Below are 27,993 nucleotides of genomic sequence, written 5' to 3'. Positions count from 1 at the left end.
GAAATATTCATCTGTTGTGTACCATTTTGCCAATCTCGGCAAGGTGGTTCGCAGCCAGAAAGGATACGACTCCATGAAATACCGTCTAGTAAAGCGGCTGTCGGCTTTATCTAGGCAAGGACCTAATAAAGGAAGTAATTGGATATCCTCAGATTACTCTCGCATCTGTGCATTTACACCTTATTTCAGAAGGTGATGGAGCCTCCACGGCTCAGGTGGCAGCGCGCCGGCTTCTTTCCGCTGGGTTCTGTGGTTCAAATCCCGGTCACTCCATGTGAGATTTGTCCAGCGGAGGCGGGACAGGTTTTTCTTCGGATACTCCGATTTTCCCTGTCATATTTCATTCCAGCAACACTCTCGAATATCATTTCATTTCATCTGTCATTTATTGATCACTCCCCCGGAGGAGTGCGACAGCCTTCGGCGGCCGGCACAATTCCTATCTTCGCTGCTAGATGGGGGCTTCATTCGTTCCATTCCTGACCCGGTCGAATGACTGGAAACAGGCTGCGGATTTTTTTCACAATGTGATTAAAGCCGTGGAGGATAGTGGATTTCTTGTGATAAGAATTGTGACGGTCAATCACAAAACAAACGTGTTCATGTTTAGACAGTTTGGACAACCTCAGATATCCAGACGATAACATTCCAATCAAACTAGAAACGGTAAATCAAATCCTAATTTGCGGGTACTAGGTTCGTGTTGTGGAAGAGGGGATGGAGTGTGACATTTGTGTCAGTAACATCTCACTGCCTAGAGCTTCGACACCGCTAAATGGAACTGATTATGCATCAGGACAGGGGAGGAGTTCGATACCCAAAACCTTGTTTTGTTGCTCTGGTGAAGCATCTGCAGGAGTTCGTTTAAGCTGCTGTGCCCTATTGTCGAAGTCCTCAAACGTACGCGCGTAATACGAGGACTTGCGACGTCTTCCCTTTCAGAATTCCGGGCGAGTTGGCCGTGCGGTTAGGAGCGCTGTGAGCATGCATCCGGGAGATAGTGGGTTCGAACCCCACTGTCGGCAGCCCTGAAGATGGTTTTGCTTGGTTTCCCATTTTCACACCAAGCTGTACCTTAATTAAGGCCACGGCCGCTTCCTTCCCATTCCTATCCCATCTTCGCCACAAGACCTATCTGTGTCGGTGAGACGTAAAACAAATAGCCAAACAAAAAAAGAACTTTCAGAATATGTCTTGTTACAGTTTGAGGTCAAAGAACATCAGCAAACTGTTAGTGATATTATCCTAAGTTCGTAAAGACCTCTATTATTTGATATTGCGTTGGCAAGAGTACAAAAAGTACGGCACCACTCCAAGCCTTCGTCCAGGAAAATCTTTAAATTGTGCATTAACAGGCCAACTGCGACTTCATACAGGTAATATTGCCGATATTTAATATTACTGATGTAATTTACGAGCTTCAGTGAACATATGACCATACTGCATAGTATTTTGTAGGCTGTCGTCATTAGAATAAGTTTAGAACATTGTGCGTCTATGTCTGCCATTTAGCGGAGAAATTTTGTCGCAGCGTAGTCGCATAAATGCTCGCATAGAGCAGGCAGTATAGGAGGATCGAGACGGCGGTGGTATTACTCGCTCCGCTCCCAGCTCTACAACAAGCTATTTGGTTGTCATCACTGCTCTACGTTCGATTGTTTCAAGTTGACGTATGAGGAATGGATAGTTTTGTTTGTGATATCTTTAGTGTACATAACCTAAGTAGCAAGTAGTGTAGATGTTAATTGATGTAAATAATCAAATCACGGCAAATAAATCTTATACTAGTTATTGAGTATAATATTGACATTTGTTTCATCTCGTGGATTTTGGAGTCGTATTTTAAAATGGTGTACCCCAGACCAGCACAGAGAAGTCCCACTTCGCGATAACACTGAATTGTATATTAGTTTAATTACTGGGCCCTGTGAAGAATAGTGCCATTTTACCATGGTAAGTAAACATAAGAAACAGCAGAAAATTACAGTGAATATTTGCTACGTCCTTACACTTAATCATATCCAAGGAAAAGTTCAAAGTAGGCGGGGGATCTTGCTAATGTTTCGCGAACTGAAGCTTTCCTCTTATCTTTGGTTTCTTCTTCTCGTTTTTCTAGTTGCTTCCTTGTCTCACAGTAATTACTTTTGACTTATTTTAATAGGATTTTGAGGTTTACTGCAAGTAGGGTGTATCTTTGTATGATTTTACTCTATTGAGTGCGTGTTCGTTTTTGGAACATTATATTGTTAATTCGTATTAGAAGAAGGATTTTGGTCAAATTAGGTGCAGTGAAATAAATATATATAGGGGATTTTGCAAAATATAAGCGAACAATGCATTGAGTTCAATCATCTGCTTTATCTTAATTTGGTTGACTTAAAAGCCACCCCTGTGAATCAGTGATAAGAGTGTCCCGTCTCATGATTCCAAGTTCGCGGGTTCGATCTCGGCTGAGGTAATCTGTTCTTGTAGGATGGTCAAAATCTTGGCACTCCCTTTCGTTGTTGGCGTGCTCAGTGTCATCTGACAAATTAAAATTAACATGGACATAGTATCCATTCCAGTATAATCCCACTTTCGTCGTTAGATAGCAGGACAGTCGGAATGTTGAAATTGGTAGGCAGGCGTTACAACCTTATGAGATCTGCACCATGGTAGCTGAGGCCATACAATAATGATTATTATTATTGCCTTAACAAATCATTTGATAGCATAAATTGTGAATCGGTATAGGACATTTTACACCTATATGGGATTCCTGATTGTTTCATCAACATCTTCCAGAACCTATATCGTGATTCGAGTTGTTGCAGAAAGACCGATGTAGATACTGCTGCCTTTCTATTATATATAGAGCCAGGTGTCAAACGAGGGTGCATTTTTTCACCATTCCTATTGTTACTTGGATTTCATCATGAAGAAAACAGTGGGTGACAACAGTATGGGCATTAAATAAAATAAGCGTGTCAGCTTGGATTTCGATTTTGCAGACGGCATTGCCCTTATAACAGAAACAACAACAAATTGGCAGGAGATGACCTCTAGAATAGCAGTGTTTTTGAGGCTACCAAGAAGTAGCCTAGTGAGAAGATGATTCATATTACGGTCATCAATAAATCACCGCTAATCTGCATTTAGGGCAGTCGCCCGAGTGGCTGATTCCCTATCAGTTATTTACTAGTCTTTTCTTTTTTTAAAAATGTCAAAAAAATTTAGAAATTTATTGTACATCTCTCTTGGTAAATTATTCTAATCCCTGATCCCCTCTTCTTGTACTTAGTTCTGACCTCACTTCTTCAAGTCTTGTTCTTTTCTGACCTCCACGGTATTAGGCATCGAGGCCTAGGGAGTCTTTCATTTTCACACCCTTTGTGGCCCTTGTGTTTCTTTGGCTGATATCTTCATTTTGCGAAGTGTCGGATCCTGCCCATTTTGGCCTATGATTAGTGTTAATAGAGGATAGTTGCCTAATTGTGCTTTCTATTAAAACTATAATCCTGTAAACAAATATTTGCCCCAGTTTGTCCTCTTGAATTCTAATCTTTCCTACTTTTAAAATACCACTCAAACTTATTCCTCTACCAATGTCATTCCACGCCATCTTTTCACTGAAAGCTTGGAACTTATTACATGTAACTAATCTCATGTTTAGACCCATATTGAAATTTGCTATAATATGCTTACTATATCTTGTTTTTTTATTTCACCTTTTCAATACAATTGATTTTATGTCGTTTGAAATTCATAATGCTACAACACTATTTTATAGGGACATGTTTCGCTTGATTTCAAGCATCCTCAGCCTATGTAATCATCTCAAGGGGTAAGTGAAACATACCATTAGATCACTGTAAAAGCACAACAACACACAACATTATTCACGTAATTTTTCTTTGTTACAGACGCACCATCATTCAAATATTGTGAAATAAGAAACAAATCAACACCTCAAGATTTTCGGATTGACGTCCCTTTTGACTAAACCCTCATAAAAACGAACTACTGCGAACGTAAAATCTGATCGTCAAAACAAGACTAGTCCGATGAAAGTACCTAATTTAGCATTTTACTGTTCAAAACTAATAAATTAGGCCTACAGTACCATGCCTCAAAATTAATACTTGAAGCAGAATTCCAATGCATCCAAGATTTTAATCTTCAGACACCAATAAGTTTTAACAAAAAATTAAGACTCAAATTTTAACATAAGAAGTCAATTTACAATTGTTTTTAATAAACTAAAACTTTGAAAAAAAAAATTAGCCAAATTTTCAACATTATGAAGATATTACTGTGTTTTGGATGTCAGTGTATTTAGAATTAACAGATATTCCAATTTTAGTATCGTCATTCATATTGTTAAACTATCAATGTGTTCACAAATTCCTATGTTTATGTATTTTACTACTTAATTTTAGAATGATAATTAAGCACAAATTTGTCAAAGTAAATTAACAATGACAGGTCTTAAAATCACCGAGAACAAATCGAGCTGCTTTTCTGTCCAGTTTTTCAGTTCTCAAATCAGGTAATCAAGTAATCCTGGTGAGGGTCCAATACACTGGCACCATACTCTAACTGTGGTCTTACCAGAGACATATATGCTGTCTCCTTTACCTCCTTACTGCAACGCCTAAATACCCTCATAACCACGTGAAGAAATTTGTAACCTCTATTTACAGTTCTGTTTATGTGATTGCCCTGATGAAGGTCTTTCCCTATAGTAACACCTACGTGCTTACAGTGATCCCCATGAGGAACTTGCATCCCGTCAATGAAGTAATTAAAATTGAGAGGGTTTTACTTCTCCCCTATTTATTATTACCATTGCCTGCTGTCTTTCTCACAACATTGTTGAGGCCCTTTTGCAGTTGCTTACACTTATTTATTATTCTGTACAGTATACCATCATCCACATCATCTCTGATTCCAGTTCGTTAATCCAATAGAACTCCCTTGAGGAATTCCCCTTGTAATGATTATACAACCAGATAATGCTTCACCTACTCTTGAGTTTTATTTTCTAGAAAAATAGCCACACATTTTGTCACACTTTTGTCCAGTCCAGTTGCACTCTTTTTTGTCTAGTCTCCTATGATTTACCATACCAGACGCTTTAGATAGGTCAGTTACGATACGCTCTATTTGACCTCCTGAATCTAAAATATTTGTTCTGTAGTTCAGAGAAGGTAGCCTACTGCATGGGCGGGAAGATGCTGACGGATTCACATACCTCTGCAGTATTATTTGTAAAAAAGGGAACTAGATGCCAGTATCAAGTGCAGAATTGGAAAAACCACTGCAATTTTCCTATGAATTGTTAACGTTCCTCTCCACAACTATGAATTTACAACTCTTTTTGTCTCTTATTATACTGATGGCTCTCTATGCATGTGAAACTTGGAAGATATTAGCACATTAGACAAACATCTTTCATCAGTAGGCTACTGCCTCAGATGTATTCTAAAAATGAGGTACTGTGAATTAAATGTTATGCAGAACTGGTATACGTAGCTAGCACAAAATCATTGCTGAAAGAAGAATGTGATTTGTGGTCCATTTCCTGCAGACGGATAATGAAAGATCCAAAATTAGTGCACTGATGTGGATACCTTCGGGCGGTCACAGAGAAGTAATAAGACTACACAACACACGGCACCAAACATTTGTGAAGATTCTTTCACAGGTAACTAGGTGTCCACTGGGATGTGGCGGAAAATTGGGCAGGAGCCAAGACTCATGGAAGAAATCTTGTTTCCTGATGTGCTACTTAAGTCTAAGGTTATCACAGTATTGCTTACATTAATAAAACTGACACTAAAATAGAGAAGGTCACAGATTTTCAACATAAAATCAATATGTCATTTAAATTTGCAGTTATTGCAGTTTTTCTACATACATATATTTTCATACTTTACTTGACGTCTCAAGAAGATGACATTTGGATAGTACGTTACCTATGTTTCCTGTAAATTACTCATACAGTGAATTTGTAAGTACTGACATAGTCCATTAATCATGACATTTCCGTGACAGTTATAACGTTCCAGAAATTGAATGGTGTAAAGATATGGATTAAATACTAGATTATAAACAGCAGTGGTCAGTTAGGTTGTAAGACAGGTATTAATCAACTTTGAATGGCAAAGAGCTACTTCCCACATTTGAAAGTAGGTGGTGATCTAAGAATATTTTATAAAAACAAAGTGTTATGATATAGATTTCATTTGTTATATCATATGGAGTAATTTTATCATGTATTTAGCAATGGAAAAGAATTTATGTTATGAAATAAAATATACAAATTATAAACTTAAAAATAAAGCTGAATAGATTGTAGGGTAATGTGTCTTAAATGTAATACAAAGACACATCATCATTTCCTGTTTCCAGCTTCCCGAGTCGGGTTGTGAGTCAAGGACCTCCATCACTGCCTGTCTCTCCCCCACTCTTCTCCTTTTTTAAGTACATCTTCTGGTTTTCCGCCCCTCTTCTCTATGCACTCCCACACCGAATCTGTCCACCACTTTTGGGGTCTTCCTCATGATCTCTTTCCTGTTAACTTCTCTGAAAAAGCTTTTCTGGCACTCTCTCTTCTTCCATTCTCATCATATGTCCACACCACTTTAGCTTTGTTGTTTCTATTCTGTCAAAGCTTCAAGATTCCTGTCCTTTTCCTTATCTCTTCATTTCTAATTCTATCCTTTCTCGATACCTCTTAGGAATTTCATCTCCGCTGCCTGTATTTTACTCTCCTAAAGACACAAATTTGATATTACTTTGAAGCCAAAAGTAATATCTTAATTTTTTTAAATTAGTTTTTATTGGGCAAGATGAATGGTGAGGAAGAAAGGGCAAGGTAGACCGAGATTACAATGGATGGAAGGATGGACGGATAGATAGAGAATAGTATAAGACAACGGAACTTGGATTGGAACGCAGTGTTGTGATGAGAAATGGTGATGTTTTTTTCTTTTTTTTTTAACAAGGAATTTTATGGAAGGTATGTTATAGTGTTATAATGAGTATTTTCAACAGACTGAAAAACTTTAAAGTTACAGTACATTGCGAGGGGGGATCAGATATAAACAGGATTTTATTTTTTTATTTAAATTCTTTTATTGAAAAACACAAGGCAATTACAACTTATTTTTCCAAATAGTTTCCTGCTTTGGAAATGCATTTGTCCCAGCATATGGGCAGCTTTTTGATGCCCTCATCATAAAAAGAACAGGGTCTTGTCACCAGCCTGTTGCGCACAAAGTCTTCCACACTCTTGTCATCTTCAAATCGTTGCCCTTCTAGAGCTTCTTTAAACAGTCCGAACAAATGGAAATCGCAGGGCGATAAGTCCAGGCTGTAAGGAGGGTGAGCAAATGTAGTCCAGTGCATTTCCTGTAGCTTGGAGACAGTTAGAGCTGCAGTATGGGGCCGCGTTTTGTTGTGGTGGAGGATGATCTGTCGAATCAGTTGGTCTCGTCTTTTGTGGCAATATGCAACCCTAGTCTTGTTCAACAGCTCGCATTAGTAAGCAGCATTAATTGTGTGCCTTTCATGCAAAAAATCAATCAGCAAAATGCTTCACCGATCAAAAAAAATGGTTGCAAGAACCTTGCCAGCTGACAGTCGAGTTTTGGCTTTCACTGGTGCTGCTTCCCCTTTTCTCTGCCACTCCTTACTGGCTTGTTTGGCTTCGGAAACATAGTGGTGGACCCATATTTTGTCGCAGGTGATAATCCGACTCAAAAATGCATCACCTTCTTCCGCAAACCTTGCTGTAAGCCTCTGACAGACCTCCAAACGTCTCAACTTCAGATTTTCGGTCAAAAGATGAAGGACCCATCTGGAACACACTTTACAGAACTGTAGGTTGTTTGTAATGATTGCTTGACAGCTCCCATAACTGATTCAGACTTGTTCTGCAATTTCTGATACTGTCGCCTGTTGATCGTTGTCAATAATGTCTTTAACCGCACAAATGTTTTTGTCTGTAATGCTGGTCCGAGTACAGCGATAGTGTTGCTGATATTAAACACGTTCTCGTCCTTCCTTGAACTTTTTATGCCAGGCAAACACACGTCCTTCACAATGTTTGATCACTAAGCTGTGCAGTCAATCTCTGGCAAATTTCCGCCGCTGTAATTCCTTCACGAGTAAGAAATTTTATAATTACGCATTGCGCAGTGGAGGGATGCACCTGTTGCTCTGACATCGTGAGTGTTACTGACGAAACTGTGGGAAATATCTAACAGCATGCTCTCCCCACTCCTAACGGTTGCGCCTAAGCATAGCAGAAGCACGGGGCCAGTCCTACCAAGTGTTGATGTTCAGGAACAAAAATCCCATTTATATTTGATGAACCTTTGTATATGAATGTTGGAGAGGTGGGAAAAAGTGGACAGGAGCCATATTTGCCCCTGTTTGGTGTCAGCTGGAAAATGCAAACAATGAAGGAGATGAGTACTTACTGACTAGACTGCATTTACTCAATCCAATATTAAATTTGGCCTAGAAGAAATAAAAATGATGTATCATATTTTGGACTGAAAATCCTCAGTACAGGGACATTCTTTTATCTATTCAGGGGGTTGTTGCTTTCCCAGTTGCCAGCGCTACGAGTCTGTACTCCGCCAGGCACTTTGCTGTAATGCGGCCAGTGCTTGCCCGGCACCAAGTCATAACGTGTTCACGCATAAGAGTTCCTGTACTTTATGAAGTTATTATGTATATACAAATGCTCATGTAATGAAAATTGTATTGGAATTACACACTGAGGACTAAACATGTGAACACTTGACTAAACTGAACCTTACACTGATAAAGCTCTCAGTGGGAGATCGTTAAACAAATTGTTTCTGGTGTGTGGGAATCTGACTTAGAGTAGGCTCTTATGATTACCTTCCTTCTTCAGCCAATAACTTAGCGGTATATATTAAACCGATCCCCAATCCATTTTACAAGACATAGTTTTTTTGTTGTTTAACGATCTCCAATCTATTTTACAAGACATAGTTTTTTTGTTTAACGGTCTCCAATCCATTTTACAAGACATAATTTTTAACAGTATTCATAAGTCATTCTCAATCAGGTACCTGATCTATTCCTTAAGGTAAAAAATGGCTGATGCCTACTATTGATAGGCGAAACATGTACCATCCAATGTATTAATTTTATGCTAATATATTGATAAGGACAATGTCCTAACTTTGAGATTGTATTGTATTGAATAGGTGGGAGAACAATAAAAACATACTAGTGTTATTTAATACAAATACTTTCAATACGGACACAAAATGAGTTCTTTTATGTGCCAGTAAATCTACCAACACAAGGCTGACGTATTTGAACACCTCTAAATACCACCGGACTGAGCCAGGATCGATCTTGCCAACTTGGGGTCAACCTCTGAGTCACTCAGCCCAGCTTTCTTTTATTTAGCATAATTCATACTTCTTCTCTTTGTACAGTCCCTATGATGAAATATTCACTTGTACTGAAACCAACAACTGCATTTAACTTAAATTTCAGCAGATTGAAAGATAGTCCTGCATTCTAGCACATTACACATTGATGGAATCTATTTCAATTTGAAATTAATGAGCTTTGTTGATTCTAGGATGTCGCTGCATTCTCGGAGGATAACTTTGAAGTCAAAGACTGGATCAATAAGACTTTCAGGACTGCTGAAGCTCAAGAAGATAGGGATGTAAGTTATTACCTCTATCAAGAAAATCTTTCAAATTTATCAGTTGTAAACATATTAATCAAATTGACCTTTTGGAGTAACAAATGATAGGATTTTTTTGTACTTGGCAGCACTAGTTTTAAGATTGAAATGTGTAGCAGGCATGGAATTTATCTGTTATTGTATAGAAAATGCTCTAGCAAGTGAGTTGGCCATGTGGTTAGGGGCACGCAGTTGTAAGCTTGCATTCAGGAGATAATGGGTTCGAACCCCACTGTCCGCAGCTCTGAAGATGGTTTTCCGTGGTTTCCCATTTTCACACCAGGCAAATACTGGGGCTGTACCTTAATTAAGGCCACGGCTGGTTCCTTCCCACTCCTGGGCCTTTCCTGTACCATTGTCGCCATAAGACTCATCTGTGTCGGTGCAACGTAAAGCCAATTGTAAAAAAAGAAAAAAAAAAAGGATTTTCCTTGATTTCCCATTCACACAATAGGCAAATGCTGGGGCTATACTTAGTTAAGGCCATGGCCGCTTCGTTCCTACTCCTAGCCCCTTCCTGTCCCGTCATCTCCGTAAGACCTGTATGTGTTGGTGCGACGTAAAACATGTTGTAAAAATTGCATATTATGCAGGTGGAACAGGTTAGTCTTCTAGAGTGAAGTCTGGTCTGGTTTAAAAACCTCACTTCATACTGATACTTAATTTCCACACCTGTGTCATTTGCAGAAGTTGTCAATATATATTAATAAATCTGTTATAAAAACAGATGAAATGGCATATGGCTTTCAGTGCCGGGAGTGTCCGAGGACATGTTCGGCTCGCCAGGTGCAGGTCTTTCGATTTGACACCCGTAGGTGACCTGCGCGTCGTGATGAGGATGAAATGATGATGAATACGACACATACACCCAGTGCCAGTGAAATTAACCAATGATGGTTAAAATTCCCGACCCTGCCGGGAATCGAACCCGGGACCTCTGTGACCAAAGGCCAACACGCTAACCATTTAGCCATGGAGCCGGGCATAAAAACAGATGTATTGTAGGTATACTGGGACTTGTCACCCATACTGTACATTGCTCAAAATTCCATTGGAGAGAGTACAGTGGCAGAGTGTTGTTGTAGCTACTTGCATGCAAAATTCAAATCCTAGTGACTTCGGGTAGAATTTTCACTGAGACTGATATATGAAGGCAGAAGGGCATTTGACTTTTAATTCTTGGCCAAGACTCAGTGTGACCCCAGGAAGGCCTAACTATGAGAATTGGAACCTCATTGTTATGATCATGTTGTTTCTAGACCTTTTAAGTAATGCCATTTCATTCTGAATCTAGGTGACTGGTACACCTCCTCAGTCTGAGGTAATCAGTCTCCCCAGGCAGCTAAAATCATTATCTTTGATCTAACAGGATTTTAATTCTTTTCACACACTAAATCCAAGATACACTGCAAGCTTGAATGAACATTATTATTATTATTATTATTCACCCTCCTCCCCCTCTGCCACCCTATCACTGTCATGAAGTAAGGAACTACCTATAGGGGTGAAGTACAAGAGGGACTTCTTTTTTCCCCGTGACTGCTATGATAGTTGTCAAAGCCCTCCAAGAATCGATTGACTAATGGGACTCTAGTAAAATCATGACTGACTATACGAAGATGGTGATATTACAATCGCTCCAGAAATAAGGAACAATTAGCTGGACAAATGCAACAGTTTATTACAGTGGAGGGGCTTGTGTTTTCAACAGACCCAGCTGAAGGCTGGAAACTGTTGAAGATTATGGTGGTGATAATGAAGATGATTATTAGATCGGCAGTATCCACTCTGAAGGTTGACACGTGAAGAGAGGACTTGGTAGGGGGAGTAGCATGACTGAATGCAGTGACAGGTTCATTAAATGAAATACGTATTCTGTAAAGTATTTTAATGTTTTCAAATAAATCTTCCAGGTGTTTTACCAGAAAGGGATATTTTAATTAATTTATTTGCTTTTGTAGGAGATATGCACTCCACAGCAGTTCGTAAGCAATCTTTGATGAAGGAACTGATGTTGAAAGGCTTCACGTCTCATGCTATCAAATGCAAACATTTTCTCTCTTCTACTTTTCTGTATCATATCGTCAATAACTTAATTTCGGCTGCCTGTATTCGACTCTCATCCTTCTTTGTCATTGTCCAAGTTTCTGTTCCGTAAGTTGTTATGGGTACGTAATACATCTTGTACAGAGTTTCCTTTGCTTCCATTGGCACATCTTTGTTGCATAACATGTTTCTTACACTATGATAGAAACTGCTTCCAGGTTGAATCCTCTTACTAATTTCAGCCTCCAGTTGAGCATTCTCCATTAATTCACTCCCCAGGTATTAGAACATCTCTACTACTTCCAGGGGCTTGTCTGCAAGTCTAATCTGACCTTTTCCTTCTTTCTCTTCTCTAGTCATAACAAGAGTTTTACTCTTTTCTACACTTATTTTCAATTCACATTCTTCGATCTTCCCATTCACCACATCCAACTGTTCTTGAACATTCATGTCCTCTTCTCCCCAAATCACAATATTATCTGTAAATAACAGCATGTTCATTTCTCTTCCTCCATATGTTGATTTTGCTGTTCTCATGATGTCATCCATTACTGTTGTAAACAGGATTGGCCATGGAACACTTCCCTGTCTCAGCCCACTAGTGATTTTGAGCCAACTTGTCCTGCCAACTTGCTTTTGCACGCAACTACAACATTCCTTGTACATTGCCATGATCATTTTTATTAATCCCTGTCCAATTCCTTTTTGCACCAGACTGTCCCAAATTTTAGTCCTGGGGACACTGTCATATGCCTTTTCAGTGTCAATTAATGTCATCACCATTTCATTCTCATACTCCCATTGCTTTTCCATTAGTTGTCTCATTATGAAAATGGGCTCTATTGTTGACCTTCCACTTCTGAAACCAAACTGATTTACTTGTATCTGATTTTCAATCCTCAACCTTATCCTACTTTCCATTATCCTCTCCATTATCTTAGGAACATGGGATATTATTCAAAATTATCAACAACAGCATCATTTCCTTCATCTTTGTCATCAAAATCATTATAATTTTCTTTATCATTATAAATTAAGTCAAACATATTTAAAAGCATTTAAATTTAAAAGCAGGCCCACAGTGAGATACTTTTTTCTCTTTCTTTTCAGATCCTCAACTTTTTTTTTGCACAGTATTCTCCTTTGATTGAATTATGTTTTGCAGAAGGCTCTGTTTTATAGTACCACTCTACATTATATTTCTTTTTGGTAATGACAATACCACATACAAAACACCTCAACTTTCACGCATTTATTGAGAGATAATTTTCTTCCCAATTTCTCTCCAAAGTTTAACTTTCCGAACTACTTCTTTCACACCTGTCAGTTATGTTTATATCCATAGTGCATGGTTAAAGGAGCTTGAATCCATCACTTACTTCAACTCAACCTGTGCAGTGTGACAAAACTCTTGTACAGTCACAACTATGACCTCCATCTTGCTCACCGCCGTACACAAGCCTTTGGTGCAGGTTACCCTCTGTGGGCTCAGCTGGATTACAGCATCTTTTTGGATTGACTGAGAGAGTGTTAAATAAGCAATCCTATCTTTAACAGTAACTGTTTATATTTTTCTAGGGATTTGTATCATCGTTAGTGATGAAGCTACAGCTTTATGTCCAGCAAGTAAATAGTGCACTAGAGGACTCCAGTCAGCAGGTGATACAGAAACCTAATTTTTAAATGAATTATACCAATATTTAATTGCAGATATTTATAACTTCCAATTCCTCTTCACAGGTTCTTCAAAGCCTTCCCCGTGTCATGCGAGACACTGAACTGCTTCTTCAAGAAGCCAAAGTGCTGCAAGAGAAGATGCAGTCGGTGAAACAGGAAATTGCCAAGGTATTTTGTTTTCTTGGTTTGTTTATATGACCAGTATTTGGTGTTTTTTTTCTTTTTCTTCCATGTATATTCGAGGCAGTTTCCAGTCATGTTGTATTTTGGGGTATAATACCATTCATTACAGATTCATCATTTCAGGACTGTACCTTTATTTTTTAAATTCACTCAAAATTGCTGAGAGCTGACCTGGTTTGCTATGAGAGACTGACAGGTTGAATCTGAGGGATTGGACAGTCTGTAATGGGTAGGTTAACATGTGGATTACCGTGTGAGGTGCCCATGCAGTTAGGAGCGCGCAGCTGTGAGCTCCCATCCGGGAGATAGTGGGTTCAAACCCCACTGTCTGCAGCCTTGAAGATGGTTTTCCATGGTTTCCCATTTTCACACCAGGCAAATGCTGGGGATGTACCTTAATTAAAGCCACGGCTGCTTCCTTCACATTCCTAGGCCTTTCCTGTCCCATCATTGCCATAAGACCTATCTGTGTCGGTGCGGCGTAAAGCTCCTAGCAGAAAAAAATAAGAAAAAACATGTGGATTAATTGGAAGTCTGGTGGGGTGGGTTGAGTAAGGTAAGATTGATTGAAGAACTGCACCAGACCAGTCCAAAGGACTAATGAAAAAAAAAAGAAAGAAAAAAGAGGAATGTCTTACACAGGATACTAGACATGATAGACATATATTCTCAATGACAGTAGCCTTTGATTGGAGTGTTGGAATGAAATGTCCAACTGGATTGAAGAACTCAACCAGGACTTCCAAGAACTTCTTTGGCACCTTAATTCTTACTCATTTTGGTCTGATTGAGCGAAAAGGAGTCTTGAATCTAAACGAGCGTCTGTGGACTACCTCACTTGTGATGTTTGTTGTGTGGATCCTCTGTCGTGCACCCTCCAGCAGCTGTGGGATGTACTGTGAGCAACATGGCTCCAGATACCTGTGACAACCTATCGGTGCTTTATTGAGACATTCCCAGCATGTCTAGCTGCTGTCCATGCTGCTCTCAGCAGTTGCTCTGTATATTAGCTGGTGGTCCTAATAATGTGACTCGACTGTGCTTATGGATTATATGTTATACTAGCAGAACATACTCATTGTAGATGGGTTTATAGTGGATGATTACAGTTGATTTTTAAGCAGCATCCTCCCTGCACCCTGGTGTCCAGTTTGTGAATTACCAGGACCTACCAAGAACTGGCCAAGTGCCCAGCTGAACAGTGCTTGGGTGCTTTGGAACATGTGCTTTAACATGTAAAAACATTTCTGGAGAGCCGTTAGAGTTACAAACGAACTAAATTATTTAGTTTATTTTCCGGGTTGAACCGTGTTGTTGTTATTTGTACGTTACGTACAGTTTGCAGACGTTTCGAATACATTGCAGTATTCCTTTTCAAGGTGACTGAAATACTCCTACGCGATCCAAGGTAGTCAGTCCCCAGGCAGCCATAACACTATAAGGGTGGTTCCTGATCTTGGTCTTTTATATCCTAACCTTTCCAGCTGATGTAAGCCCCCTGGCTGTCTCGTGCGAATTCTGGAAGGTGTGTGTCACAGCCAAGTTGTGGGGCTGCCCGCGCTGAAGGTTCGGACTGCGTGTTAATGTTGTGGTCTGTATGCCTTAAACTAAACTAAATTCATATTTAGAAGAAGGATATAAAATTAGTAATTCTTGGATGCCTATCATTCATAGTTTAAGACATACAGACCACAACATTAACACGCAGTCCGAACCTTCAATTACATAACGGCGCGGGCAGCCCCACTACCTGGCTGTGACGCATACCTTCCAGAATTCTCACGAGACAGCCAGGGGGCTTACGTCAGCCAATAAGGCTAGGATATAAAAAAGACCAAACACAGGAACCACCTTTATAGTGTGATTGCTACCTGGGGACTGACTACCTCGGATCGAGTAGGGGTATTTCAGTCGCCTTGAAAAAGAATACTGCAATGTATCCAAAACGTTGGCAAACTGTACATAATGTACAGATAACAACAACACGGTTTAACCCTGAAAATAAACTAAATAATTCTACGCACCGTGGAAGCTTCACCTCTAAGAAACAAACTAAATATTGAGTATGGTATACATACTGGGCTTCATTTTGTAGTAGGACTAACCATTTGTGTATTATTTTGGTATTTAGTGGATAAAACTTGCCATTCATTATGAAAAAGTGCTATGTAGTTTGGTTTAGTTTTTAATAGCTTTACCTGACAAGGTCATTACTCACAGGTGACCAGGTATGTCACATTGCTGAGTGCATTCAAAACAATGCGAACAGCCAAATTATTGATGTAGGATTCAAGAAGGTTCCAGTACTTCTAGATCTGGCTGTTGGCTATGAGATGTACAAGGTTGGCAAGTGTGTGCTAGTTCTGAGCAGAAAAACCATCCCCAGCCATTTTCGCAGTATCACTGCCAGATGTCTCTACATTGTGCTACAGTTTGCACATGCTGTAGTGTATGGAGAAAAGTGCTTTTACTATGTTTTTGTGTCACTAAGTGTCAGTGTTCAAAGGAACTCCAGGTAAGTTTCATATGCATTATAAAACATGGTGTGTTGTTTTGTACCATACTGTAAATCTGATTCGTCAAAGAAAGGAGAACATTGGAGTTTTCATTAGTTTCCTGCCGATCCAGTTTTAAAGGAGAAGTGGAGAATTGCAATATCTTGACCAGGGGGTTGGGGGGTGCAAATTGGGTTCCCTTTGGTCGCCTAGGATGTCATCCAGAGACTGTAATTTACATTTAAAGATGGTGACTTCAGTAATTACAACAAAAAGACAAAACTTCTTCTGAAAAGAGTGCCTTCAGTTGTCATAGGTTATCCCGCCTACAGTCAGGAAGAAGTCAAACCTGTAACCAAATGCAGAAAGGGACCTTTCCCAAAACTGGAAGCTACATGTAGAATGCTAAATAAAATAAGAATACAGTGTTCCACAAATAATGATTGTGGAAATGCAATGACTCAGCTGTATTACACAAGCAGGCCTGCCGCAAATGAAACAGAATTCAAGCCTCTTTCGCACTTGCTGAGCATAAAGCTAATACTCCAAAAGCAAAATACATACTGAAAAGGGAATCAAATTACCAAGTGAGACAAACGATATGCAACCTAAAAAAATAAAACAAAATATCTGAAGTCCTCAAAGAAAGTTGAAGATTCACCATTGAATGAAAATGTTAATAAAATAAGGAAAGATGGTGCAAACATAGAAATGAAAGAAGCTTATTCCTATTAGAACGAATAGACACTAATGGAAAGAAGTATGCAAGATATGGAGAAACAACTTTAAAAATTTCTGTCCTTTGACAAAGTAAATCGCCAATTGGCTACAGATTCATGATATCACTTCACTGCCTCAGACTTCCACATCAAAAGACACTTAAGAATTATGTTGGCTATTTGAATGGGAAAACTGGATAACATCCCTCATTACACAAAGGTTCCACTACAAAGCCATGAATCTGACATGCATGGAGGAAAAGTTAGAATCACATATTATAGATAAAATGGCTATCAAGCCCAGAGTACACTATGATTGAAATCTTGACTGATTTCTAGCATACTCCAAGGCTGAACTTGAAGAGTCCAGTCTTAGCGACAGGATTGCAAGCAGGCCTCTGTGCTTTTTGTGTCAAGGACTCTACATATTTTCAGATTTCTGTGGCATTCTATTTCATTTGCCAATTAACGGGTACACAACTGCACAATTTAACTTTGAAGGTATTATCTGAAGTGGAAGAGACAGGTTTTCAAATTTTGCGTTTGGTTACCGACTACTGTGCAGTTAATGTAAATATAATTAAGGACTTGTGCAATGGCACCATCGTGTCTGAAATTCAGCATCCAAATGACCAAAATCGGCCTTTCTTTCCGAGTTTCAACTCTAGTCATTTGCTAAAGAACATTTATTCTCAGTTTTTGCAGCAAGATTTTTTCCCATGATAACAAAATTATATCAAGCATCCATATAAGAAACTATATACGTAACATGCAAAGACAGCAAACAGTGAAGCCTATTCGTGGTTTAACAAGGAAGGTAATTTTTACATCTAACCAGGAATATGGCATCATTCCTTACGTTATCTGGGCAATACAAATTTAGTTTAAAAACTTAATGTCTTTGTTGTTCCAAAGTTCACTGAAGCATTGAAATGTGATTAGTATAATCAGAGAGCTCTCTGTCACTCTCATTACAAAACTTTTAAAACCAATTCTCGACAATGAAGCTTTATCAAATTACAGATGCTCATGATTTGGAAAAGAACTTCAGGATGAAGCCTTTAAGTTGGAAAATGTTAAAAATGTGAGTGATATGAGCAGTGATCATGGTAAGTCATTTTAATATATTACTATTGGCACTTTAATCACGTGCAGTTTTTTTTTATGGCGTGGAAAAGTTTTATGATTTTTATTCCACAAAGCTGGTAGATATGAGGATGGGAAAAATCTTTAATAATAATAATGTTATTTGCTTTACGTCCCACTAACTACTTTTTAAGGTCTTCGGAGACGCCGAGGTGCTGGAATTTAGTCCCGCAGGAGTTCTTTTACGTGCCAGTAAATCTACCGACACGGGGCTGTCGTATTTGAGCACCTTCAAATACCACCGGACTGAGCCAGGATCGAACCTGCCAAGTTGGGGTTAGAAGGCCAGCGCCTTAACCGTCTGAGCCACTCAGCCCGGCAAAACATCTTTGGGCACATCCCAAGATGTAACAGTTTCCTGACAAATCTTAGGGAAATGTTCTGTGAAAGAGAGGTTGAGAAAGACCAAAGACCAGGCACCTTTAACATGTTCACTACCATCTACTGTAGGGGCGATTTAAATAACCAGCCCAGCCGTTCAGATGTTGCGTTGTTTCAAACTCCTACTATATATCAGTAGATATTCCTGACTGCTGCTCCTAATGTCCTACTGTACATCATCGGATATTCCTGATCACCGCCCCTTAGGTCCTGCTGTTTATCATTGGATATTCTTGATCACTGCCTGGAAGTAACTGAACTTAAAAGTTTGATTTTGTACAGACCTTCACGTCAACACGACAGTGTTAGGTGTTAGCGGCAAAGTGAAGCCCTAATCACCTAACTGGAATATACAATAGTTTCTTTGCAAACATTTAGAAAAAAGGCTTGGCAATAAATAAATTCATGAAAGACATGCTATCAGTATCATTATTCAGCAGAACATTTAGCCCTGAATTAGTTGTCGTCAGTGACGACCGGTCAATACGTGCTACCGGGCTCCAGCACGTGACTTGGAACTGTAAGGAATTAATTATATTCAGTGCAATTATCCTGGTGCCTTTTCTTTGTTTTGAGCACTGTATGAATTTGTGTTTTGTGAAAATCAGTACGAGATCTGACGAACACCTAGCGCCGTTCTCCTGAGGAACCTAGCTTGTGCTCATGTGAAATGAGCTCTGGCGTGTAGCCTGAAGGAAGCAATATGCAGGCGCAGCCAAGTCTGCAACACTCCTTGTAGCTGTTGGAGTATACCATCAACCGGGATCAACTTTCACTGATCCCGTCTATAGTTACTTTTTCTCCTGCATGGGGGTAGAATTGCTCGATGCCTCTTGCTACTCTGATGTTGAATGTGTTAAGCGATTCTGCCACTAGTGAGTAGCATCGTCTGGGCTCAAAGGTAAAGTGTAACAGAGGGCAATCTATCGCAAACATAACATTGTTATTAAGGTAACCAACCAATGCTCATTAAAATATCGATCTTCCTTTTGTGTCAAAAATAAGAAATTCGTACGTGAGTCAAAGAATCTTGGACTAACCCTAAATGTTATCCCGCATTAGAATGTAATTTATGCTGGTAATAGAAGAGGTCTCAGTGATTCAGTTGGCAGTACTTTCAGTTGCTTTGTGCTGTGTTTGATCTTGCGGTTATATTGTTGGTGCATGTTTTTCTATCACTGTGTTAGCGCTAAAGTTCATAAGGAGATTTATCCAATTATTTATCCACTACAGTGTATATCAAGTGAAATTAAACTAGTGTTCTTAGTGAGGATCTATATTTCCATGATCCTATTTGGGAAGTGAGTATACAGCATGAATAGTGTGGACAGTTTGATGAAAGAACCATTTTCTGGGAGAACATTAGAAGAAAAAGTGAACATAAAAATTGTAGGTCGTCCCACTCCGGTCGGAAATTTAACTCGGAAGGCTTTGAGAGGGCAAAATTCCAGTTATATCAGGCATTTCAGCTGTAAAGTTTACGACAATAACAGTGGTATATGTGGCTGTGATATAAGAAATGCTATGTTTTGTTTGCCTTGCGTCTTATTTGGAAACAGTGATATCTGGAAAACGAAAGATGTTAAGGATCTAAGGCATTTAAAAGAGTATATGAAGAAGCATTTGTCGAACAGAAGACACATCAATAATGTAGTGGACCTAAGTGCTCTAGGAAATGTGAATATTTCAACACAACTTAGTAGGGCATATCACGACAATTTGCAGAGACATAATGCAGAAATAGAGAAGAATAGGTATATTTTGTCTAAAATCATTGATTGTATAAAATTTTGTGGGGCATTCGAACTAGCTTTACGTGGTCACGATGAGTCTTCTGTATTTGAAAATTCAGGAGTGTTCTTGGGATTAGTTGATTTCATTAGCAGTCTAGACAGTGCCATTAAGGAACACATGGAATCCAATAGGGTATTTAAGGGCACATCAAAATCCATCCAGAATGAATTGCTAGACTGTATGCTGGAAGTCTGTCGTGAAAAGATACTGGAGGAAATACAAAGCACTAAGTACACTGCTATCATGGCAGATGAAACTACTGACGTTTCTTGAAGAGCTACAGTTAGCCATTGTGTTCAGATACCTATTAAATGGACAACCACTTGAAAGATTTTGGGGATTCTTTAATCCAGATGGACAAACTGCAGATGCAATATCTGAGTGCATACTGCAGCAGGTCAATAGTATTTTACGGGTTCATCCAGATAAAATTATCGCCCAAACATACGATGGAGCATCTGTAATGAGTGGTGAAAGGGGTGGAGTTCAAAGGAAAATCAAAGCTCACTATCCCCTTGCCAATTACATTTGCTGCTACGCCCACCAGCTCAATCTCGTATTAGAACGCCCTCTTAAAATCAAACTGTGTGCATATTTTTCTGCAGCCTATCTGCATTTCCTGCATTCTTTTCCAGATCTCCTCAATGTATGGCAGCTTTGGAAAAAGTGGTAGTATGAATAATTCCAGGATGTTCATCAACTAGGTGGAACTTTAAATCTAGAACCATCAATGTTGTGCATGAAAATGAAGATGCTTTGTTGCAATGTTTTCTGGACCTGGAAAAGTCGAAATCTGTAAGGGCAGTTCAAGAAGCACGTGGACGCAGACACAATTCGGAGGACGAAGAGTTCTTATTTTGACTGTCCTTCTTTCACAGAATAATGCCTCGTGGATATTTTGTACTCCCAGCTACAAGCAAGATCGACAGATGCAATCAAAATAGGAAATGCTGTTGGCATTTTTAAGATGACTGTTGCTTCAGTCAGGGATTCTGTCGATAAAATAGCAAATTAAGTTTCTTTAGAAATGCCATAAAGCAAGAAACGCAGAACGGAATCCTACAGGACGGCTGATGCTAAGGATGTTTGCGATCGAATCACTGAAGAGTTAGATCGTAGATTTGAGTCTGTTTCTTATTTAGAGGTTGCAAATTTATTAGATTTGATGAATTTTAGCGAATATTCCAAACAGTTCCCTGTAAAAGGAGTTAACACTGTGTGTGACGTGTACAGACTCACAGACAAGAAATGACTGAGTTCAGCGTTCTGTATGAAAGAACTGATTTGAGAGAAATTGACGGTACAGTTCCTTTGCTTCAACTGATCCTGAAGAACAAACTGCAAGATACCTTCGCCCAGAAAACAGAATTGCTCAGGATTTTGATTACGATTCCAGTGACTACTTCAGAACCGGATAGATGCTTTTCGAGTCTTAAAAGGATTAAAACATTCCTTCGAAATACAATGTGTCAGGAACGGTTGAATGCATTAGCGATGCTATCAATCGAGAAAAAGCTTATCTCACAAATAAATAACTTTAACCAATAGATGATCGACAAGTTTTGCAGCGAGAAAGATCACCGTATGGACTTCGTATTTTGCCATTAGGTGAGTAAAAACAATCTTTCTCGAAATAAATATTTATCTCGTAGACAATTGTCGAAGTATTCATCTGCTTCCAAATTAATGTTTTTGTTTGTTCTGTGTTATAAATGGTGAGAAAAGATGTTAAAATTATTATTATTATTATTATTATTATTATTATTATTATTATTATTATTATTATTATTAACAAGTTTGAACTAACTTACGAGTTGCTCATCATGGCAATATGCAGATTGAAAATAGCGTATTTAGCGTTTTTTGTAGCACGTATGGCGATTTTTTCGTGAGCTGCCATTGGTTAATATATAAGTAATATATAAGTCGTGGTGAAGTTGGCTTATATAGTGGACCTGTAGCAGATGCTAAAACTTCTTCCAGGTTGCATTCTGTAGGTAGTTGTTCAAATTCCCTGTCACTGTCCACTGTATCCCCAATTCATACTGTGGCTGTTGAAGTCGCCTACAACAATCTTAGCATGCTGGCTAGTGAAATTTGCACATACTGTAAAGGCATACTTTTCTGAAGGTGGTTCGTAAATGATGTTATGGTGATGCCTTTGATTTCTGCAATTACAATTTCAGTATCTTCCTTCTCACTAATATCTGTGGATAAGATTCAGTCCAGGTCTGCAGAAGATGGTGGTGGTGATTATTGTTTTAGGAGGAAGTACAACTGGGCAACCATCCTCTATTAATACTAATCAGAGGGGAGAAATCGAAGGGGTTCAACACTTTGAAAAATGAAAATATTGAAAAAGGAAAGTATCGCCCAGAGAAGAACAAGGGCATGAACATGAAAGATATCCTAGGCCTCCATTCATAATATAGTCACGGTCAGAATAGAACAACAGTTGACAAAGGGAGGCCAGATAGGATAGATGAAAGTGAGGCGCCTGGCACAAGCAAGTGGAAGTAATGCCAGGACTCAGCTAAGGGTCCTGTGAACGCCAAATCACGTTTCCAAACTGAGAGCCCCTGGGACCCCTTTCAGTCGCTTCTTACGATAGGCAGGGGATACCATAGAAGTATCCTACCGCCCCCACCTACGGAGGGTTTTAAAGCACATATCGGCTTCATATCTGCTTGATGAGAAACTTTCATCATTTGGGGACCACTATAGGGGGTGATTCATTTTGCCCTGAAAAGGACAGATTTTTAGTAAAGCCTCTCATTTCAAGAGTATGAAGAGACTTGAGGATGGTTGGTATTGAGAAACTTAGCCACTCTACTACAGAAGGCTGCCTGGGATACGCCACCAAGAGGCCTTTCTCATGTATCCCACGTTGTTGGTGGCCAGCCAATATTCAGACCATAAAGGGCAACTGTCAGCTCAGTACTCTTGGAGACCTTGGCTTTCAGATGGATGGATATTCTGCGGTCATAAATGACTCCAGTGACCTGCCTCCATGTGAGTCTTGTTGCATTGATCCAATCACAGGCATGAAGAAGGGCCGTAGTCATCCGCACAGGTGTGGGATCCAATTTATTTGAACTGGCCAGTCTTGTTTTGATCCTGACCACTAGTATGGATGGTTCAGGCTATCTGCTGTCCATACACCATGTACTCTGTTCTCTCAATGTTCAGCTGGAGTTCATATTTTTCAAGCCTGGCTTCCCTTGCTTGTGTTTGTTCCTGTAGGAGAATAATAGCCCATAATTGTGACAAGGAAATATTTAGTTCACCTTTTATTTTTTTTAAAGCTCATTTTGAAGTAAATTGTGCATAAACCTTCTAACTAGGCATAAGCCAGTGTAGCATCTATGGTGCCGGTTTTGTGTTATGAGCATTGAAGTTACAATTTTTTTTTTCTGTAATTCTGCCCATTCTTGTGTGGTGTAGTATTTATAAAGCTCAATCAATCAATACTGATCTGCATTTAGGGCAGTCGCCCAGGTGGCAGAAAAAAGACACCATTCAAACTTACTCTTCTACTAATGTCATCGCACACCATCTCTCCGCTGACGGCTCGGAACATACCACTTATTACATGTGATAAAATTCATTTTTGGGTCTGTATTGAAAGTATTTGTATTAAATAACACTAGAATGTTTTTATTTATTTATTAGGGTTGTTTATAGGTCGCTTTAACTCCAAGGTCTTATTGCGACTCTTACATATGATTACAGAATAATAGTAATAATAATAATATTGTAATTATAAAAATGTAAAGAAAAAAATAAGTATAATGTAATTACATTTTGGAGTGCAAGCCAGTGTCTTTGAGGAAGTTGATGACTTGATGACTCAGTGCTTTAGGTATGTTGTGGTGTTGGCGTCAATGGTCATACAGTTAACATTCTGAGATGATATGCTTGACAGTGAGAGAGCAGTTACATTTGCTGCAGGTGGGAGGTTGTTTCTTTTCTAGGAGATAGTTGTGGGTGATCTTCGTATGTCCTATCCTTAGTCGGGAGATTAAGACTTGTTCATGTCTGGTGAGGTTTTGGAGAGGATATGTTCTCATAGATATCATTTTAATTTTTTGGAGGTTGCTAGTGGAAGTTTTAAGCCAGTTCATTTTCCATTGTTCGTGTAGTTTGATTTTGATATAAGCGATGATATCAGAATGTGGCATGGCAATTTGACGGTCGTTGATTGGAAGACTAGTAGCTTCTTTTGCTGCTTGATCAGCTGATTCGTTGCCTGGTATACTTCTGTGAGATGGTGTCCACATAAAAATAACATTTTTTCGTGCAATCTTGATCTTGTGGTACAGCATTTGAATTTCTTTAACAAGGAGGTGTGTTGTTGATGGATTTTGTATTGAAGTTAATGCACTTTTGAAATCAGAGAATATTATGAATGAGTTATTGTAGCTTGCTTTTGAAATATGAATCATGGCCTGTTTAAGAGCATACAGTTCACTTGTAAAAACTGTGAAAAGATCTGGTAATCTGTATAGCTTATTATAGTCTTTATATTTCACTGCACAACCATTTCTCTCATTGAATTTTGATCCATCAGTATAAATTGCACTATATGATGAGTATCTATTACAAATTTCATTAAATAACTGTTGGAATTTTGCTGTGTCAGTTTGAGCTTTTAAGATTGTTGTTCAATTCCCAGTTGACTGGAGGCAAAGTTTTCCATGGAGGGGTATCTAGTGAGTTGTGTGGAAATAAAATGGGTGAAAGGCTGAGGTTTATTTCTTTGAGAAGATTGGATATTCTGATGTTAAAGGGTTGGGGTTGAGATCCAGTTAGTTTTCCTTTATATCTCTTTGAAATTAGGTGTTTTTTTCAAGTGTTGGTTACTTGTATCAGCTATTTTGAGTGCGTATGTCAAACTCAGCTGTTTGCATCTGTTTTCAAGTGGTGGTTCGTTGGCTTCATTCTCTATACTAGCTATGGGGCTGGTGCGGTGGGCTCCTAGGGCAATTCAAAGAGCTGAAGATTGGATGGTATCAAGGATCTTAAGAGTAGATGGTCTGGCAGAACAATATACTATACTGCCATAATCCAGTTTGGCTCTGATTGTGGCTCTGTATGTGTTCATTAGGACATGGTAGTCTGCTCCCCAGTTTTTTGCTGAGATAATTTTTATTATATTCATTCTTCTTTGACACTCGTCTTTAAGATTTTGAAGGTATAGGGTCCAGGTGAGCTTGTTATCAAATAGAAGTCGTAGAATTTTAATAGTTTTAACTGATTCAATTTTATGGTCTTCCATATATAATTCAGGGTTAGCGATAGTATGTTTATTTTTGGAGAAGAGAATACATTTGGTTTTAGTTTTAGAAAATTTGAATCCTGTAGTTTTAGTCCAGTTTTGATTATTTACCATTGATTCTTGTAATAGGAGTTGAGTCGTCGTAATGTTTTTCCCCGGGCAGAAGATTATCAAATCGTCAGCAAAAAGGCAACACTTAACTGGTGAGTGGATGTTAGAGACTATACCATTAATTGCCACAAGAAACAGTGTTACACTGATAACTGATCCTTGTGGGACTCCATTGTTGATTACTACTTCCTTTGACAGCATTCCATTTACTCTAACTTGAATTCGGTGCATTTGGAGAAAATTATAAATGAAATATAGGATATTTCCAGATATATTATGTGTCATTAGTACTTTGATTACATAGTCTTTCCATACCATGTCATATGCCTTATTAATATCTAAACTGACTGCTATTAGGTGTTGGTTATTGAGAAACGCTTCCTGTATTTCAGATTCCAGACTTATCAAAGTGTCTGTTGTGGGGTGTGCTTTACGGAACCCGTTTTGCACATTACTGAAGAAATTTATGTGCTCGAGATACCAGCGTAATCTTTTGTTGACTATTTTCTCCATGAGTTTACACATCGCATTAGTTAAAGCAGTAGGATGATAATTTTCTGCAGTTGAGTTGTCTTTCCCTGGTTTGGGTATTGGAACTACAATGGCATTTCGCCATTGGTCAGGAAATGTTTTATAGCTCCATATGTGGTTGAAAATGGCCAGAAGATAATTTATTGCACTTAGTGGAAGCTGTTTTAGAAATTCATAAGGGACCGTATCTGGGCCAGGACTAGATTTGCCACATTTGTCAAGTTCAGTAATTATTTCCTGCAGTTGAAAAGCATCGTTTAGATTATAGTTGGGGTCAGAGATAGCTTTCCTTAGATCAACGGATTCACTGGATTTCTTTGTATGGAGAAATTCGGGATCATAATTTTTATCACTAGAGATCTCGGCAAATGTGTCAGCTAATTTATCAGCGATGTTTTGAGGTTTGTTTATGAAGGTTCCATCAACAGAGTTTCTGAGGGAAGTAATGTAGAAGTGATTATATTTGCCATTTATTCTTTGAAGTTTATTCCACATTTCCTTTTGTGGGGTTTGGGAACTTAGCGAAGAGACAAATGATAGCCATGAATTCTTTTTTGCTGAGTTTAATTTCTTTTCGAGCGATTGCTCTATATTCCCAAAATTGGGCTTTATTTTCAGGTGTGGGTTTTCTTTTGTAGAGGTAGAAAGCATGATTCTTATTCTTAATAGCCTCCTTACAAGTGTCATTCCACCAAGGTACTGTTTTCTTACAGGAATTTGAGATTACTTTTGGAACACTCATGTCTGCAGATTTAACAAGAACTTCTGTGAAATCTTGAACAATGATATTTATGTGCTTAGAAGGGAAATCATTTGGAGGGGTTAAGTCTTTTAAGTGATTATTGACTGTCTGCCTAAATTTTGTCCAATCTGCCTTAGATAGGAAAAACTAGAAAGGGTCCACCTTTTGTATTGAAAAGGTGGACCCTTTCTAGTTTTTCCTATCTTCCATTCTCAGTTCAATACGGACCAAAAATGAAACTCTTATGTTTAAATCAATCTGCCTTATTTAAGTTCCATTTAGAGTTGTTAATAAATGAGGAGTTGACAGAAGAATTTTCATTATTGATTAGTATTGGGAAGTGGTCACTATTTCCTTGGAGTGTTGAATAAACAGACCAGTTGAAAAGGGTTGCTACGTCCGGTGTGCAGGTGCCGTGGGCTATGTCAAAGCGAGTTGGAGCAGTAGAGTTCATTAGAATTAAATCAAATTCATCAAGTATCTTTTCTATCTCTTTTCCTCTTGCATCAGAACTATGGCTACCCCATAATGTGTTATGGCTGTTGAAGTTGCCTACTAGGATGAATGGTTTAGGTAGTTGGTGGATAAGGTTTCGTAGATCGTCACCTTGAAACAAATAACTGTTTGGAATATAAACATTGCAGATACATAGAGAAGGTGGTAGATGGACTGAAATTGCTACAGCTTCCAAATTAGTGTTAACAGTAATTTCTTTGGCATAGATATTGTTTTTGATATAAGTAGCTACTCCTCCACTCGCATGATTCACATTAGTTCTATTTTTGTGGTAGACACTGTAGAGTCTTAGATTGGCAGCAAAGTCGTTCTGAAAGTTTGTTTCTTGGAGACAGATAACAGATGGTTGGAGTTTGTTTATTAGGAGTTGTAGATATTCTAACTGTGATCGATAACTGTTAAGATTCCATTGGAGTAATGTTGCCATAATAATGATCAAAAGCAGAACGAGGTTTATCTCCATTGTTATACTGGGAAGGAATTGTCGTCACTGGAATAGTCTGGCGTTACATTGATATGCGTTGGGTCTTCACTTTGACTGGCAGATTTCAGAATTTTTTTTACTATCAGAGTGCTTTTGTTTTTTATGCTTTTATCGGTATAGTAAGGATAGAGTTTTTGAAGGGTTTTAGCAAGACCTTCTATGT

General features: G+C 38.7%; 1 protein-coding gene across 1 annotated transcript in view; it reads left to right on the top strand.

Moving 5' to 3' along the window:
• Positions 1 to 1,659: 1,659 nt before the first annotated feature.
• The window catches only part of Cog7 (conserved oligomeric Golgi complex subunit 7), a 182,226-nt gene continuing 155,892 nt past the window's right edge, over positions 1,660 to 27,993 (top strand). The window contains exons 1-4 of the mRNA XM_067147745.2: positions 1,660 to 1,953; positions 9,617 to 9,706; positions 13,352 to 13,432; positions 13,514 to 13,618. Of these exons, the coding sequence (XP_067003846.1) occupies positions 1,951 to 1,953; positions 9,617 to 9,706; positions 13,352 to 13,432; positions 13,514 to 13,618 (279 nt within the window). The 5' untranslated portion in view covers positions 1,660 to 1,950. The remainder of the gene's footprint in view (positions 1,954 to 9,616; positions 9,707 to 13,351; positions 13,433 to 13,513; positions 13,619 to 27,993) is intronic.

The sequence above is a fragment of the Anabrus simplex genome, chromosome 5 (assembly GCF_040414725.1).
Source record: "Anabrus simplex isolate iqAnaSimp1 chromosome 5, ASM4041472v1, whole genome shotgun sequence".
Classification (NCBI taxonomy): domain Eukaryota; kingdom Metazoa; phylum Arthropoda; class Insecta; order Orthoptera; family Tettigoniidae; genus Anabrus; species Anabrus simplex.
This window is presented reverse-complemented; position numbering and strand designations above follow the sequence as displayed.